This window comes from Onychomys torridus, chromosome 22 (genome assembly GCF_903995425.1).
Source record: "Onychomys torridus chromosome 22, mOncTor1.1, whole genome shotgun sequence".
Taxonomy (NCBI): domain Eukaryota; kingdom Metazoa; phylum Chordata; class Mammalia; order Rodentia; family Cricetidae; genus Onychomys; species Onychomys torridus.
Window position 1 is genome coordinate 38,625,080 of NC_050464.1, and position 13,132 is coordinate 38,638,211.

The following is a 13,132-nucleotide window of genomic DNA, read 5'->3' on the forward strand; positions in this document are numbered from 1 at the left end:
AGCAGCAGGTTGCTGTGGGCACTCGGGCCGAGAACAGGAGTCCTCCACACGGTCTCACCGCCAGCCTTGGGCCTCTACCGCCAGCATGCTGGGTAACCCGACCTCAGCTGGCCTTGCTTGGAATTGAACACCTAAGGGGCTGCTCCAGTGCTCTGAGAGAATTGATAGTTCTCTATCTCTGTGCCGGTTCTTACACACACACACACACACACACACACACACACACACACACCCCAAACACCAGCCTTTCTGCTGGCCATTCAGTTCATCGGCACCTGTAGGGCCATATCTGGGCTTCTAGACAGGCATCCCACCACAGCGGAGGTGGACCTGCACCCTCTGGGCACACTGGGAGAGTGAGCACGGGTCCCCCGGGAAACATCAGCACCCTCTCTGAAAACTGAAGACGACAATGACTTCCTGAGGTCAGTGATACTAACTTCTGTGTGTACCCTGAGCCCAAGATCAGGGTGGAGAAAGGAATGTTATTTGCCCTAGACCAAATTGGGACACACACACACACACACACACACACACACACACCGCATCTTTATGCAGGTGGGACTCATGCTGGCAGCTTTGTAATGGTGAGTAAGCCCTACCTTCCTTGAACAACCCGGATGGCATGTTCCTTCTTAATCAACATGGCCAGTTTAGTGGCCACCTCAAATATGTGCTCACACTGCAGAATGGCATCCCCCTGTGGAGACAGGCGGCAGACAGAGCGGGTTCAGGACCAGTGGTTTGACTATGGAGGTCCCTCAGGGTTCCACTTAGTTTCAGCCGCAGCAGCTCGCTGCCGTACCAGCAGGAGCTGGAAGCCGCAGCTACCTTTTGCTGTTTGTCCCCGGGTGAAACGTGAAGGACCAGGATTCCATCGCTCAGGCTGCTAGTGGAGACCCCTTAGGAGAGATCCAGAGTTTGGCATTAATAAAGAAGACAGGGCCTGGGGAGATGACTAAGCATGAGGACCTTTTATGTGGGTGCTGGGTACCCAAACAAAGTGAGACTTAGCAAAGGCACCTCTAACCCCAGCATTGGGGGGGGGTCAGATAGGTGCATTCACTGAGCCCCACAGCTCCGTGACCCCATCCCAGAACATGAGAGGCTCATAACGCTCAGACTGCTTCCCCACCTCTCAGGGCTGAGTACTCGATCTTCTGCTTGATTCTGGAAAGTTCCACCACGTACGCTGCCCTCGGAGTGAGGAGGAGTTGCCGCTGACGTGCCTTGAAGCCTTTTCTGTCATACTTGATGATGGGGACGCCATACTGCAAGGTGGTTGGTGTCACCAGGAGGGGAAGGCCACCTCACCCCAGGGCAGGGGACAGCCTCTCCTGGAACCCAGTGGTACGGCCTCAGGCACTCAGACTGACTCCTCTGCCTTGCTGCCCTAGTTCTGGAAGATTTCAATTCTGAGTTCTACCTTACGACTCAGCCCTCCGAGGAAACTGAGGCTGGGTTTTCACAGTCAGAGGGGGATCTCCATTTTTCTCTTGTGTTTTTCCAGAACCAACCAGGTGAGCAAAGGCCTCACTCACCCCCCTCAGTCACCCCACAGAGCCACAGAGGATTATTAGAACCGCCTGGGAACTCCTGACGGCTGTGTTGAGAGACAGCTGTCAGTTCTGGTCCATCCATCAGTCTACCCCCCTCACCTATATGGTGTCTCATGATAAAGGTCCTGGCTACACCTCTCAGTTTCATAGAAAAGCAAACCAAGGTGGTTTGCGGGCTGACAGGATGCCGGAATGGCAGTAGACCTCTGTTGGCAAACGCCACCTGGTAATCTTAACGCCCAGAGTGGCAGTGGGGGCCCCAGCGAACCCAGCTGCACCCCTGTGTTTATGCAGCATCTCCAGACACTCACAGGGAGAACATGCCCTGGCCTCAGACATAAGGAGGGGCTTGGTAGAGGCGGCACACGAGGTGGGTGTACCTGGATTTTCTCACTGCCCAGCAGTTGAAGCACTTTGGGATTTATGTCGCTTTCGTCTGGGGAAGGAACCAGAACAGGAGGAGTGTCACGGGCCCGTGGGGAAGATCTGCTCCCTGCTGGGTCTATGCTCATCCCGCGACTTGTCCGACAGCACACTTACCCAGCCGGCTGCTGGCAAAGGGTTGGGTTAGGCTGTCTGCGTAGCCTGCCTTCTTCCCCTTGAATATTTCACTTGTGACCACCTTTTGCTGCATCTGGTGACAGATAGTTCAGAGCAAAGAGTAGGCAGCCCTGGGCTGTTTTCAGACACGAGTCTTGTTACAAATGCCCTACCGCTTACACTGGTGAAGCGTGGGCTGATACTTTGGTGGGTACGCTTACTCACACTGGTTCCTCGGGGTGGAGGGTTTGGAGCTTCAGGGATATAGAGGTTTGAAAGAAAATGGACCCCCAAAAGGCACTATTAGGAGGTGTGGTCCTGTTGGAGTAAGTGTGTCATCACCGTGGAGGTGGGTTTTGAGGTCTCATACATGCTCAAGCCACACCCAGTGAGACAGCCCACTTCCTGTTGCCTACCTATCAAGATGTAGGACTCTCAGCTCCAGCACGTCTGCCTGCATGCCACCATGTCACAGCATGGTGACAATGGACTAAACCTCTGACAATGGAAGCCCACCCCAATTAAATGTTTCCTTTTTAAGAGTTACCTTGGTCATGATGTCTCTTCACAGCAATAGAGACCCTAAGAGCAGCTCTCTCTAGACCAGAACTCTGCAAGTCCAGCCCAGAGGCAGTTGTGGCCTGCTGCATGTATTTGTAACTAAAGCTTTTTCGGCACAAAGCTGTGGCATTTACACATAGAGGTCTGTGACGGCCTCCTGCTACACCAAGAAAGCAGAGGAACCACAGGGCCTATGGCCTCAAAGATTGACTCTGCAGCCCTTCACAGAAAGGGGGACGGGTCAGAGACCTCTAGCACAGGCCACCCTGCCTCGTGAAATGCAGGAGCCATCTGGATTCTGTTCCCATGGTAACAAGGGGTGCTAATTGTAGCCGCTGATACTTCTCAACTCCTCTGTCAGTCCTGGGAATAGTGTGGCCCTAACGTCGACTTGAGTACCAATAATCTGACTTGCAAGGCTGGTCCCCACCGCCATGCAGATGCCACACCTTCTGCCCTACCATGGCTTTCCTCTCGGCTGAGACTCCCCGGCAGTACTTCCGAACAAGGTTCCTCATGCACAGCTTCCGGAGCAGATTTGAAGCCTGTGGGGAGAACACACTCCTTTCCCACCCACCTCCCTCCCTGCCTTGGGCTGTGGTGACCCACATGGCAGCTGTAAGACTGGACATGGTGGTCTGATTTTAGTGGGACGTCAATATCTTTCACTCAAGGCTAGTGGTTCCCCACTGGTCCCCCTCTCCCCCCAGCAGGTCAGCACCACCGAACTAGATTTTGCCAACTTGAGGAGAACCACTAGAGAGGAGGCTGTGGTAGAGGCCAGGAATCTTAACAACAGCCGCCACTATAGTCTACAACAGCAGTTCTCCACCTATGGGTCATGACCCTGTAAGCTGGAGAGCTTCTCTCTGGGTCCCACCAAGTCCCCGCAGTCCCCCAGTCCACTTACAAAATAAACACACGGACACTTACATTATTTAAACTGTATGGCCCAATGGCTCAGGCTTCTAGCTAGCTGTTCTTATATCTTAAATTAACCCATTTCTATTCATCTATAAGTTGCCACGTGACTCGTGGCTTACTGGTATCTTAACATCTTCTCATGGAGGCTGGCAGCATCTCTCTGCCTCAGCCTTCCACTTCCCAAACCTCTCTCTCTGTCCGGCCTATACTTCCTGTCTGGCTACTGGCTAATCAGCATTTTATTTATCAGTCAGTCATCCACAGCATGACCCCTTTGTGAAATGATCGTTCGACATTCCCTCCCCCACAGGGATTGCATGTCAGATATCCTGCATATTTACATTATGACTCATAATAGCAAAATTACAGTTATGAAGTAGCAACACACATGATTTTATGGTTGGGCATCACCGAAACATGAACTGTATTAAAGGGTCACAGCATTAGGGAGGTTGAGAACCGCTGTTCTAGAGCATTCTTTGTGGAGCCCATGGCACTCACTTAGCTTCAAGACTGCTACAGCATGGCTGTAAGGCCATTCAGAGTATGCTGTCACATGTCATCTCAGCGCCTGGGAGGCTGAGGCAGGAAGGTTACAAGTTCAAAGCCAGCCTGGGCTACATAGTAAGTCCCCATGTATTTGAAAAAGCTCTTTCTAAAAAAGTGTTGGATTTATGACCCCACTGATGAACTCTGAGGCATACCATTTATTCTGAGAGCTTTGAAAAGCAGCCCTGTCGAGCCAAAGGGAGAGCGCAGAGACACACCGCAGGTCTGATCTCAGAGCCCTATCATCTGCAGCAACACCAGCCCACTTCAGACTTACATTTTCCAGGATGCCCGGAGGCCTCAGCCAGCTCTTGTCCAGGACACTCTTTGGCACATGGTAGCGAAGATTCAAGATGTAATTCTTCCTGACAAGCACTACAAACTCCTCATTGTCAGGGCAAAGGGGTTTGTCACGGTTGATGAAGCCCTTGACGAACCTCAAGAGGGAAGTGGAAAAGGTGGCTCACACAGCCATCAGGCCAGGAACCAGTAACATGGCACCCCCACCCTGCCACACCTGCCCCATCTGCATGTTCTGGTCTACCCACACCGCCTTCTGTTCTAACTAACTGAAGTTAGTTGCCTGTTAAAAAAATGCGGCATGACATAAAAGCCAGACTTCAGTTCTCCCTGAAGAGGAAGGCTGGCCACCCTGGCGGGGCTCATCTCCACTGGGCAGAACAGTGACAGATGGCCTCCTGACTGGCTGCAGTGCCCACAGCACCTTGTCCCATCCCAGCTTGCTCACTTTGCCTGCCGGGCTCTGGAAGTCATCTGACTGAGGGATATCACAACACTCAGCTGAGCTGTGACAGCTGGGATTCCCAGCATGCTTTGAGGGCAGGTCTTTCTGTACAAACCAAAACCACAGCTGGAGAGATGGCTAAGTGCACTTGGTGCTCAGTCACAGGGCTGACGTTCGGATCCCAGCACCCACAGCAGGCGGCTCAGACACCTCTCACTCCAGCTCCAGAGAGCCAGGGCTCTCTCCTGGCATGCACTCACACCATTTACACACACACACACACACACACACACACACACACACCCCTACCCTTAAAAACAGTCACAGAAAGACAGGCAATGGTAGCACAGCCCTTTAATCCCAGTACTGGGAGGCAGAGGCAGGAGGATCTCTGAGTTCAAGGCCAGCTTGGTCTACACAGTGAGTTCCAGGAAAGCCAGGGCTACACAGAGAAACCCTGTCTCTAAAAACAAAACCCACAGAAACCCCACCAAGCCCGTGACCGCTGCAGCGTGCTGGTCCCCATCACGCTGAGACCTTACCTCCGGATGATCTGCACAGCCCACCTCCTCCTCTTGATCTCCCTGCGAGCCAGGGCTCCGCGCCAGTGGGCTTCTAACTTGGTGGCTAAAAAGAGTCCACTACTGGCATTAGAAGGTGCGACAATCGTGCAGAAATACAGAAGGCTTTTCCAGAAGGATCCCTCCACTCAGCACATGTCTGCCCACCTGAAGGCTCTGCTGGTCCCAGAGGTGCCAAGTAGGGAGCACCCTGGCATTTCATGCCTGCTGCTCAGAGCAGGGTGACAGCAGAGGCTAAGAGAACCTTTGTGGAAGCAGAAAGGTCCAGGAGGGACGGCCCTGAGGTCCCTGCTGGGGACTACAGATTAGTCTTAGCCCCGTGTTTAGTTTCTCAAACCCAGTGCTGACTTTCAATTGTCACATTCAGAAATGGATTCATAAACAGGGACATGAAAAATTGGGGCCTAGCTTGTCTCTGTATTTTAATCTCTCTCTCTCTCTCTCTCTCTCTCTCTCTCTCTCTCTCTCTCTCTCTCTGTGTGTGTGTGTGTGTGTGTGTGTGTGTGTGTGTGTTTCTCCGGACTTTCAAAATGCCTTTCTTCCCCAGGTCAGCAGAGTATCTATTGGAGGTAACATTCCAGCACACAGGGCCCAGAGCTGGCAGACCGTGATCTAAAGACCAGCTGCCCATTCACATAAAGTTTTACTGTGAGCCAGGCAGTGGTGGCGCATGCCTGTCATCCCAGCACTTAGGAGGCAGAGGTAGGTGGATCTCTGTGAGTTCGAGGCCAGCCTGGTCTACAAAGCTTGTCCAGGACAGGCTCCAAAGCTACAGAGAAACCCTGTTCCCAAAAAACAAAACAAAACAAAAAAAGTTTTACTGTGATATACAGTTAAATCTGCTCATTTACATACTGCCTAAAGCAATTTCAAGTCAGCAGCAGAGCTGAGTAACCGTGGAGACTGTATGACCCACAGATCGGAAATACTCCTAGCTTCCACAAGCACACGTGAGCACAAGTATCTGACACATTATTTACATGTAAAATTATTATTGGAGGTTTTTGCTCTTTTGTGTGTGTGTGTGGGGGGGGGTCTGCCACCCAGCTACCAAATAAATCACTCATGGAGGCTTATTCTTACTTACGAATGCCCAGCTTTAGCTTGGCTTAGTTTCTAGCCACCTTTCCTTAACTTATCCCATCTGCCTTTTCCCATGCTCTTACTTCTGTAAATCTTAATCTTACTCTGTGGCTTGCTGTATAGCTGGGTGGCTGGCCTCTGGAGTCCTCCTCCTCTGGCTGCTAGACTTTCCATCTCCTCCCAGATCTCTCCTTCTATGTATCCTCTCTGCCTGTCAGCCCTGCCCATCCTTTCTCCTGCCTAGCTATTGGCCATTCAGCTCTTTATTAGATCCTCAGGTGTTTTAGACAGGCACAGTTACACAGCTTCATAGAGTGGGGTGGACAGGGGAGGGTGGGCAGAGGGGGAGGGTATGAGGATGGGGTGGACAGGGGAGGGTGGGCAGAGGGGGAGGGTATGAGGATGGGGTGGACAGGGGAGGGTGTGAGGGGAGGGCTCATCCCCCGTTTTTCTGCCCAGTCCTCACCTGCTTGTCTCTTCCTCACATATTCCCTCCTTCGGAGGCAGCCTTTGTATGTGGCTTGGATTCTCGAAACTTAAAAATAAAATAAAAGTTTTGGTGAATCAGCTTCTGGGTTTGTGATCATGATTTCCAGAAGCAGGAAGGACCGACCCCCAGAGTGGCCCCCAGAGCCTGCAGTGTGGGAAAGACAGGAGCAGCTGGTCCCAATGGGCCTGGCTCCCTGTGTGGTTCTCTTTCCTTCCACGTGGTGAGGAAGAAGCACAGGGTAACAGTGCCCAGTTCATCCACAAGATGGGACATCGGCACATCTCAAAAGGAAGCATGCAGGCTCAGATACAGATGTCTAGTGGCCTCAAGAGGACACCACACTGAGCAGTGTGAACCCAGGACACGCCTCAGTTGTAGCCCTCATCACCCCCTCCACATAGTGAAAGGTCTCACCAGAGGCCAGGTTCACAGAGAGCCTTGAACACCAGTACAGTACAGCACAGCCTCTAGGAAGTAGCTGATCCAAACCCCTGGAGGCTGGCTAAACCAGTGCCTGCATCTCAGCCAGGTGAGTGGCCATGAGTGGCTCAGTGGTAGCATGTGTAACTGTCAAACCTTGAAACCAGACTGGCCCAGGTTCAAGCCCGGCCCTGCTGCAGACCGGCCATGTGATATTCAGTATCTATGTGTCTCAGTACCACTGAACGTGAAGTGGGAGCAGCAGAGCCTACCCACAGGCTTGGTCTTGGAATACGACTGTTGGACTTGGTGCACATGGCACAGAGCAAGGAGCCCAGCTGCTTGGTGTGCACAGTGCTCAGACCACCTTAGATTTCCAGTGAGAGAAGTACCCTGTCTCCCATCCAAATCCTGCCATCTGCCATCCACAAAAACACCCTGGCTGTGGGCTTGGAAGGCATGCCTGTTGCCGTCAGATACATAAACAAAGTTGTGAAGCCTGGACTGAGGGGGGTGGGTCTCCCGTGACCTTACACTTTGGTGTGCCTTAAGGGTGCAATCATAGAATGAGACACCCAGGACATGTAACATGTCTACACCTGCCCTTGGAGCCCATCAGTCCAGAGGCACCACATCATAAACCCATAACTCCACGCCTTATCCTTGGTTCTTAAGTGAGATCTTTGAACACAGCAGACACCCAAGTTTGAGGTTTCTCTTCCCCCTCTCCCTGGTTAAGCTTGTTCGTTTCTCTTGAAAGTGGGACAAAAAGAAAATCATACCTAGTTGATGTTTACTAAATTCAAAGGCATCTTCGGTAGCAAACAGGGTTCTGGGGAAGCGAATGAATATTTTGGTTCTAGCAAAAGCAAAAAGAAACATGTAGTTATTGATTGGTCAGTTGCCCCCATGGATGGGTGGGGAGTGCCCCTCCCCCCTCCCCAGTGCATATCCAATCAGAACTCTAGAAGGTGGCCTTTGTGGGGAGTGGCCGTTCCTTGGATGTGATTAAAGTAGGGGTAGAGGGGAGACAGTAGATTAGAGGAGGTCCTAAATGCAGGTCAGTGTCCTTCATAAGCTAGAAAAGGACACGGGAACCGAGCAGGCAAGTGTGGTACTGTCGGCTAAGCAAGGCCAGGAGCCTGCTGGAACTTCCAGACGTGGTGAAGGCCCTCCAGATGGCCTGCCCATGCCCTGATAGTGGACCCTGAGCCCTGAGAGAATGCATTTCTGCTCTGGCGACTTATTTGTTTGTTTAGGTTTTGTTTTTTTGAGACAGGGTTTCTCGGTGTAGTTTTGGTGCCTGTCCTGGATCTCACTCGGTAGATCAGGCTGGCCTTGAACTCACAGAGACCCGCCTGCCTCTGCCTCCTGAGTGCTGGGGTTAAAGGCGTGCGCCACCGCCGCCTGGTCTGCTCTGGTGACTTTTTATGTAGCCCAGATAGTGAATCCACCATGCTACCTGAAGTTGCTTACAGTTATGCTTCTGGGCCTGCAAGAGGGATGTTAAGGGGCATCAACTACACAGTGCCTTGTGCTGGAGACCTCCCAGAGCAGCTACCTGGGTGTGGGGGTGCAGCACACCATGCCCTGTGATACCAATTCCAGGGTGATAGAATGGGCAGAGATGTGTGTGGCCCTCTCAGGGATGCGGATGGATTAATGAAGCTGAGAGACCGATACCAGCTGGGCCGGAGCTGGCAGCTAGCCCACTGGTAGATTCAGGGGCAGAGGTTCCTGAAGCAGGCAGGCGCTGCGGTTTAAGAACTCTTGAGGCTTGAACACAGTTCTTTGCGGCCACACTAGCTCTGGTCAGAATGACTAACAGTACAGAAGCAAGCCATCCTGGTTAATCTGAACGAGTGCCCGAAAATGTTCAACACATGGGGAAGATCTCTGCTCCGGACACTGGATCCCTCCAGTGGTACCCGGCGTTCGAGGATGCCATTCTGGGATGCTAAGAATGAAGCAAGATGAAGTTAGCTCTCTGGGAGCAGTGAGAGAAGCTGGGCCAATGCAGGCAGGGCCCTACCCTGCCCCCTCTTCATTTCAGGAGCAGAGGCTCCGCCCAGCCGTGGAGCCCGGCCTACAACACCTGACTTCCTTTCGACCACTGATTCTCACTGGAACCACTCAGCTACATTTAAATGTAGTGGGTAGCAGAACTGGCTTGCAAACAGTCTCCAAAAAAAATATGAGACAATACCAGGCATGTCCGACTCTTGGACTGTGTGCAGCCATGGACTCCTGTGAATGAGAATTTTTAAGAATTTTTTTCCCATTTCAATTGAGCAGTTCTCGGTGAAAACTTGGTAGACGACAGCACTGTACCTCCATGTCAAAGGCTGGACACGCCTGTTCCGTGCACATGACATCTGTTGTGCACAGGGGTGAGACAGTTTGGGGGTTCTGGCCACTTACTTTCCTAACTTGTAGTCCTGAGGTTGGTACCCAATATACTTGATCAGGCGCTCGACGCCCTCTCCTGGGGGTCCATGCCAGTGTGGCCAGGTGTCTGGGCACAAAGACTTGTACCTGCCGGGAATGGAGGAGGACATAGAGAAGCCATCAGGACACCCTCCACTGTCTCCACAACACCCCCAGAGGTCTCCTGGACCCCTCGTAGTGTATCGGCCACTCACAGTGCAATTGTCTCTGCAGTGTGTATAAGATATGAAAGAAGCCGGGCAGTGGTGACGCACATCTGTAATCCCAGCACTTGGGAGGCAGAGGCAGGTGGATCTCTGTGAGTTCGAGGCCAGCCTGGTCTACAGAGCTAGTCCAGGACAGGCTCCAAAGCTACAGAGAAACCCTGTCTTGGAAAACCAAAAAAGATGTGAAAGAAATGAGCACATGTTTCTCCCAGCAGAGCCATCACTGGGCCCTCAGCCGGGTGACTCAGTCCCACTCCTATGGATATAGCCAAGAGCTGCACCCATGTCCACACAGCCTTGTACAGCATTGTTCATAACAGCCCAAAGTGGGGCAGCCTCGCTGTTTACCAGTGGGTGGCTGGACAGGCAACAGATGTGCTCACACTGGAACTCATGTGAGTTCATGTGCGTGAGTGTGTACACAAGTGTATGTTTACAAGTGTGTGGGCACAAGAGGGCATGGGTATGTATGCACTGTGTGTGTGTGTGTGTGTGTGTGTGTGTGTGTGTGTGTGTGTGTGTGTGTGTAGGACAGATGCTGGGTGTCTTTGTGTTTCTCTTCACTGTTCACTGAGGCAGGGGCTCTCACTGAACTCAGTCTGCTGAGTTGGATAGCCAGCATGCCGTGGGAATCCCATCTCTGACTCCTGAGTGCTGGGGTTGCAAGTGGGCTGTTAAACCTGCCTAACATTTATGTGGATTCTTCTCTTAGCGTGCTGGGGATCAGAACTCTGGTCCTCACACTTGTGCGGCAAGCACTTTCTCCCCTAAGCCATCTCCTCAGCCTGCCCTCCCCGTAAGTGTGGGGGAAACATCAGAAAGGATGTGGCAGAAATGTCAGGCCTGTGTTGAGGATGTAGTGAGTCTGGCTGTCTCCTCCCAACTCCTTCCCTTGGTGCCAGATTAAGAAAAACAGGTTAGGTGAGTATTGATGACAGGCAGACAGCTGGCAATGGAGGCACAGCTGGGAACCACAGGGAAAGGGCGGCGGGAAATGCTCTGGTTGGCCCACGATGCTTCAACTCAAAAGAAACCTCATAACGCATGGGCTGAATGTTCTGGAACGGCCAACAGTGCAGGCATTTTGACTTAACAAAAAACGGGCGCTTTGGGATTCTCACCCCAAGAGTGCATTGCCATCATTGTAGAGCGGTCATGTGCTGCTAGTCACCAAAGCCACGGTGGGTGTGGCACTAAGAAACACCCGACACTTTAACTCCTGCTGTGGGTAAGGGTCACAGCTGTGAGGCTCGGGAGCATTCTGACCTGTCCAGGGGTTTCAAAGCTGCTTCTTCCATGGCACCTTCATCATTGTACCCACTGCCCTTCACAGCCCAGGACAGGGGCACTAACACTTAGAGGTCTGGATAGATAGAGCACCCTGTGTGCCCAGCAGGGTCTGTGTGCCCAGACTCTCCCCCAGGAAGTTGAGTTAGGGTTCAGAGACCTCAATAGAAGATGAGAAACTAGGTCCTGCTTTTATAGGAGAACAAATGTTAGTGTCTTTTCATTTCACAGCACTCTCACTTCAGATCTGATCTCAGCTCCCTAGGGAATGCCATCTGATTGGCCACACTGTCTACGGGAGACCAGCCCTTAAGGGGCTGGGGCTCAAAGCGAACCTCACCTTTGCAGGAAATGCTCATACTTGCGCCTGTAGGCGAAGCCCGCCCTCCGCACGCGCAGGTGCTCCATTAGCCCCAAGTACTTGATCTGATGGCTGATGAGGAAGTCGTCGAACTTGCCTTTGGAGAAATAGAAGAGAAGAGTGACCGAAAAGCTCCCTCGGCTCCACGAAACCAAGGCTCCAGGCTGGGTCTAGCTGCAGAAACCTGTTATCAGGCCTCAGCTGTGTTTCTTAGGTGGAGGGAGTCGGTAGGGAATTCTAGTTTCTCCTGATGAAACAACCCTGAGGTTTGCAAACACAGCCCAGAATCTCACGTGGCAACAACTGTCTGAAGGTGGCTGTCCTCACCTCTCTAGGGAGAACACACTCCAGGCCCTGTCACCTTTACACATGTTCCATTCACGAGCGCACCAGCTGCCAGGGCTCTGCATGGAGAGCTTAGAAAATGCCCGCCAGTCACAGCCCGTTGTGGACAGTGGTTCGCTGCTGCAGAGAACTCTGAGGCCATCTGCCACTTTGCTTCCTGTCACCTTGGACACCTGCCTGGCATGGCGAGGCTTGGAGCAGCACTCGCTTCCTCTGGACCATCAGGGACGCCCTTCTCAATATGTTTATCATCTACTGTTCTTTGTCTTTTCTTATTTTTTTTTCTTTTTCTTCCCCTGACCCCGCGCCCCGCCTGCCTCTGCTTCCTGTGTGCTGGGATTAAAGGTGTGCTATCATGTCCAGCTCAGAAAAGATGCTTGTAGGTGAGAGGACAACCTCAAATGTTAGTCCTTACTTCCTGTCTTGTTTCAGATAGGATCACATTTGCTGTATGCACTGGGATACCAGGCTAGCCCACTAGCTTCCATGGATTCCGGCTCAGCCTCCCATCCCATCTCTCCATAGGATCACTGTGTCTGGCTTTATGTGGGTGCTGGGGATTTGAACTCAGATCCTCACACTTGCAAGGCAAGCGCTTCACCCACTGAGCCACATCCCAGCCTCCTTCTGTGGCTTGAGCAGGACAAGAGTTCATGTTCAGGCTGTGGTGGCTGAGGCTCTTTACCCATGCCCCGCCCCCACCGCCTTGCTCCCCCATCCCGAGCTGTGGGCTCAGGAGCGGCACTCACTGGGCTCCTTCCTCTCGTTGGGCTTGATGCAGCGGATGTATGAAGGCTCCTTGGAGATGAGAAGTTCCAGGAGGCTACTCAGGCTGTTCTTAAACTGAGTCCCCACCTGTGCGGTGAGAACACACCCGAGTACACACCCTGCTTCTGGCTGAACTCTGAAGACAGAGCACCAGCATGAGGCTCCAGCCCCCAGGCCTGAACTCGGCCTATTAGTTTTGCCCACTGACTGGAGGCTGTGGATGCCCTGTTCTGGGAAGGTCAGTTCCCATTGCTGGGGGACTTGC

The 13,132-nt window shown here is 52.5% G+C and overlaps 1 protein-coding gene across 1 annotated transcript in view; it reads right to left on the reverse strand.

The window, feature by feature from the left end:
* Myo1h (myosin IH) overlaps nt 1-13,132 on the reverse strand; it is a 44,313-nt gene that overhangs the window by 1,322 nt on the left and 29,859 nt on the right. The window contains exons 17-29 of the mRNA XM_036172337.1: nt 12,849-12,954; nt 11,734-11,851; nt 9,874-9,987; nt 8,235-8,311; nt 7,009-7,077; nt 5,421-5,505; nt 4,411-4,570; nt 3,122-3,205; nt 2,100-2,193; nt 1,940-1,995; nt 1,136-1,271; nt 832-902; nt 603-700 (exon numbers count right to left, since the gene is read on the reverse strand). Of these exons, the coding sequence (XP_036028230.1) occupies nt 603-700; nt 832-902; nt 1,136-1,271; nt 1,940-1,995; nt 2,100-2,193; nt 3,122-3,205; nt 4,411-4,570; nt 5,421-5,505; nt 7,009-7,077; nt 8,235-8,311; nt 9,874-9,987; nt 11,734-11,851; nt 12,849-12,954 (1,268 nt within the window). The remainder of the gene's footprint in view (nt 1-602; nt 701-831; nt 903-1,135; nt 1,272-1,939; nt 1,996-2,099; nt 2,194-3,121; nt 3,206-4,410; nt 4,571-5,420; nt 5,506-7,008; nt 7,078-8,234; nt 8,312-9,873; nt 9,988-11,733; nt 11,852-12,848; nt 12,955-13,132) is intronic.